Source organism: Meles meles, unplaced genomic scaffold (genome assembly GCF_922984935.1).
Source record: "Meles meles unplaced genomic scaffold, mMelMel3.1 paternal haplotype, whole genome shotgun sequence".
Taxonomy (NCBI): Eukaryota; Metazoa; Chordata; class Mammalia; order Carnivora; family Mustelidae; genus Meles; species Meles meles.
The window spans coordinates 94,362-97,296 of NW_025721362.1; the positions used below are offsets into that span (position 1 = coordinate 94,362).

General features: G+C 39.8%; 1 protein-coding gene across 1 annotated transcript; it reads left to right on the top strand.

Annotated features, from left to right (window-relative positions):
• Positions 1-784: 784 nt before the first annotated feature.
• LOC123936329 (olfactory receptor 6C75-like) lies at positions 785-1,828 on the top strand. The gene has a single exon (XM_045996946.1). The coding sequence runs from the start codon at positions 788-790 to the stop codon at positions 1,826-1,828; it is 1,041 nt and encodes a 346-aa protein (XP_045852902.1). The 5' UTR covers positions 785-787.
• The last annotated feature ends 1,107 nt before the right edge of the window (positions 1,829-2,935 follow it).

The following is a 2,935-nucleotide window of genomic DNA, read 5'->3' on the forward strand; positions in this document are numbered from 1 at the left end:
TCTGGACCACAAAATGTGTTTCATATTTTTAAATATTCAAGGAAAATATCACTAATATTATTGTTATGTTACTTACAAATTAATATTATTTTTAAAATGTTGGGCACCTGGGTGGCTCAGATGGTTAAATGTCTACCTTCAGCTCAGGTCATGATCCCGGGGTCCTGGGATGGAGGCCTCCATTGGGTTCCTTGCTCAGCGGGGCATCTGCTTATCCCTTTGACCCTCCCTGCTCTTGTGTTTTCTCTCTCTTTCACTCTCTCTCTCTCTCTTTTAAAATATCTTTTCCAAAATCTTTTTTAAAAATTTTTAATAAAAAATAATAAAATGAGTAAATAACTACAATACATTATAACTATGACAATGTCAATAACTCTGCCTATTGATGCTCTATTTGCACTATGTTAATGATCATAATATTACACTTAGAATTTGAGGAACAAGGAATCATTGGCATCATATAACAAGTGAGTTATGTGCTTTATCTTACTTCTAACAAGAACATGAACAGAAAGATCCTATCACCTATATTCTATAGAGAGTGAAAGTGGAGTTCACAAAGGTTAACTACCTTTCTAAAAATGACCCGTCTCTCAGGGGTTAGAACTCAGTATTGAACTAGTACTGAGCTCAGGTCCTACTGATTCAAGAATCAGCGGGCTAAACCAATTAGCGATTAGCCTAGTCACCTTCATGAACAAATAACTTAATCCTGCTCCTCTGAAACCTTTGTGCTTGTTGATGTCGGTATTGTAGGTTAGACCAGCATTGATGATTCTGGAAAGAGATGTCCATGGAAATGGGGAATGGGACAGCTGTCCAAGAATTCACCTTGGAGGGGTTTCCTGCCATCCAGCAGCTGGGAAAGGTCCTCTTCCTGGTGCACCTGCTGGCGTACCTGGCGTCCATTGCAGGCAATGCAGTTATAGTCACCATCACCTGTGCTGACTCCCGGCTCCACACACCAATGTACTTGTTCCTCAGCATCTTTTCCTTCTTGGAGTGTGGTGACATCTGTGCTGTTATTCCTAAGTTGTTGCTCATCTTTCACTCGGGCAAGCAAACCATTTCCTTTCCTGCCTGTTTCATACAAGCATTTGTCTTTTTATTTCTGGGAGCAACACGTTTCCTCCTCATAGCAGTGATGTCTCTGGATCGGTATGTGGCCATTTGCAAGCCTCTGCATTACCTGACCATCATGAACCTGAAGACTTGCTTCCTTCTGGTCACTGCCTGCTTCACTTTGGCCTTCCCTCTCATCACTGGTCTGCTAGTAAAAGTTTCCCAGCTATCCTTCTGTGGCCCTGATGTCATCCCCCACTTTTTCTGTGACATTAGCTCCCTGATACATCTCTCCTGTTCTGATACCAGGTTTGTTGAAATGTTGGCCTTTGTTCTCACTTCCTTTATCTTGTTGACATCCCTTATCATAACCACCATTGCATACAGCAACATAATAGTCACAGTCCTGAGACTCCCATCAGCCAAGGAGAAACAGAGAGCTTTCTCCACCTGCTCCTCTCACCTCATAGCTCTCTCTCTGATGTATGGCAGCTGTTTGTTTATATATGTGAAACCAAAGCAAACAAACAGGCTGGAGTCCAATAGGGAGGCTGCCCTTGTGAACTCGGTGGTGACCCCACTGCTGAACCCTGTCATCTACACTCTGCAGAACAAGCAGGTCCACCAGGCTCTGAGGAAGATGATGGTGCAAAAAGAAAATATTAAGATAAAAAAATCGTATGATCTTGGTGTGGAAGTCTTCAGAAAAACATTTGTCTTCATTCTGGCCAATGTAACAGTCCAAAGAGTTAATCAGTGTCTCTAACAGACACACTTGATCTGCACATTTTAGCAAAATGGAAATCCATTTCTCAAGGTCTCATTTTACTTTGGTCTGCATAAGTATCTTCTCCATAAAGTTTCCACATTTGGATGACAATGATTAATTGCAAAATCCTTACTGAATTGTTATTCTTTCTTCTGATAAACCATGTGCACCTAATTTCCAAAATTTAGTTATTTTTTTAAAGATTTTATTTATTATTTATTTGACAGACAGAGATCACAAGTAGGCGGAGAGGCAGGCAGAGAGAGAGGAGGGGAAGCAGGTTCCCCGCTGAGCAGAGAGCCCGATGCGGGGCTCGATCCCAGGACCCTGGGATCATGACCTGAGCCGAAGGCAGAGGTTTTAACCCACTGAACCACGCAGGTGCCCCCAAATTTAGTTATTTATACACTTTTTATTTCACTTCTTTCAAACCAATGACATGGGTGAACAGAATTAATAATGATTTGACAAAAAGCATTTAGATAATTAAAATAACAGAAGGTTGTAGATTATGCTGTGATTCAGAAGAAAAGGGTGGAAATAATATCAGTGCATTGGTATACATTCCCTCCATGACTAGCCCAAGGAAATAATGGTCATAGTACTCTTCACATTGGAATATATATTGTTTGTTCACGTGTGGTCTTAAATGATGTTCTTGGCCCTTAGCTTAGCTACATATATATGCATCAATCCCATGCTAGAGAGAAACAGAATTGTTTTCAGGTCCAGACCATTCTCTAAAGAGAGGGAAAAATCACAGCAGCCATGGCTGAGCAAAGCTCCTATTTCCTAAATTATTTATTCTAGCTTCAGCATAATGGACAGTTATGATTGGTTCATATCCTAAGCTCTTACCACAGAATGTTTATGTATACCAGTTGAAGGGTGCACTTATTTAATATTTCTATAAATTCTGCCAAAGATTCAAGTAGGTAGAATTTAAGTTATTTGCTTCTCTAATTCATATTGTTAGAAAAACAACAAATAAAATATTTTTCCTGGTTACCTTGTATTGTCAACCGTAAGGTCATCTTCTGACTGAAAAAATAAATAAATTTTTTAAAAAAGACAATGTATTCTAAAACCGACATTTCCATGATC

Coding starts and splice junctions, on each gene's coding strand:
- LOC123936329 (XM_045996946.1), top strand. CDS start 788: ATGTCCATGGAAATGGGGAATGGGACAGCTGTCCAAGAATTCACCTTG.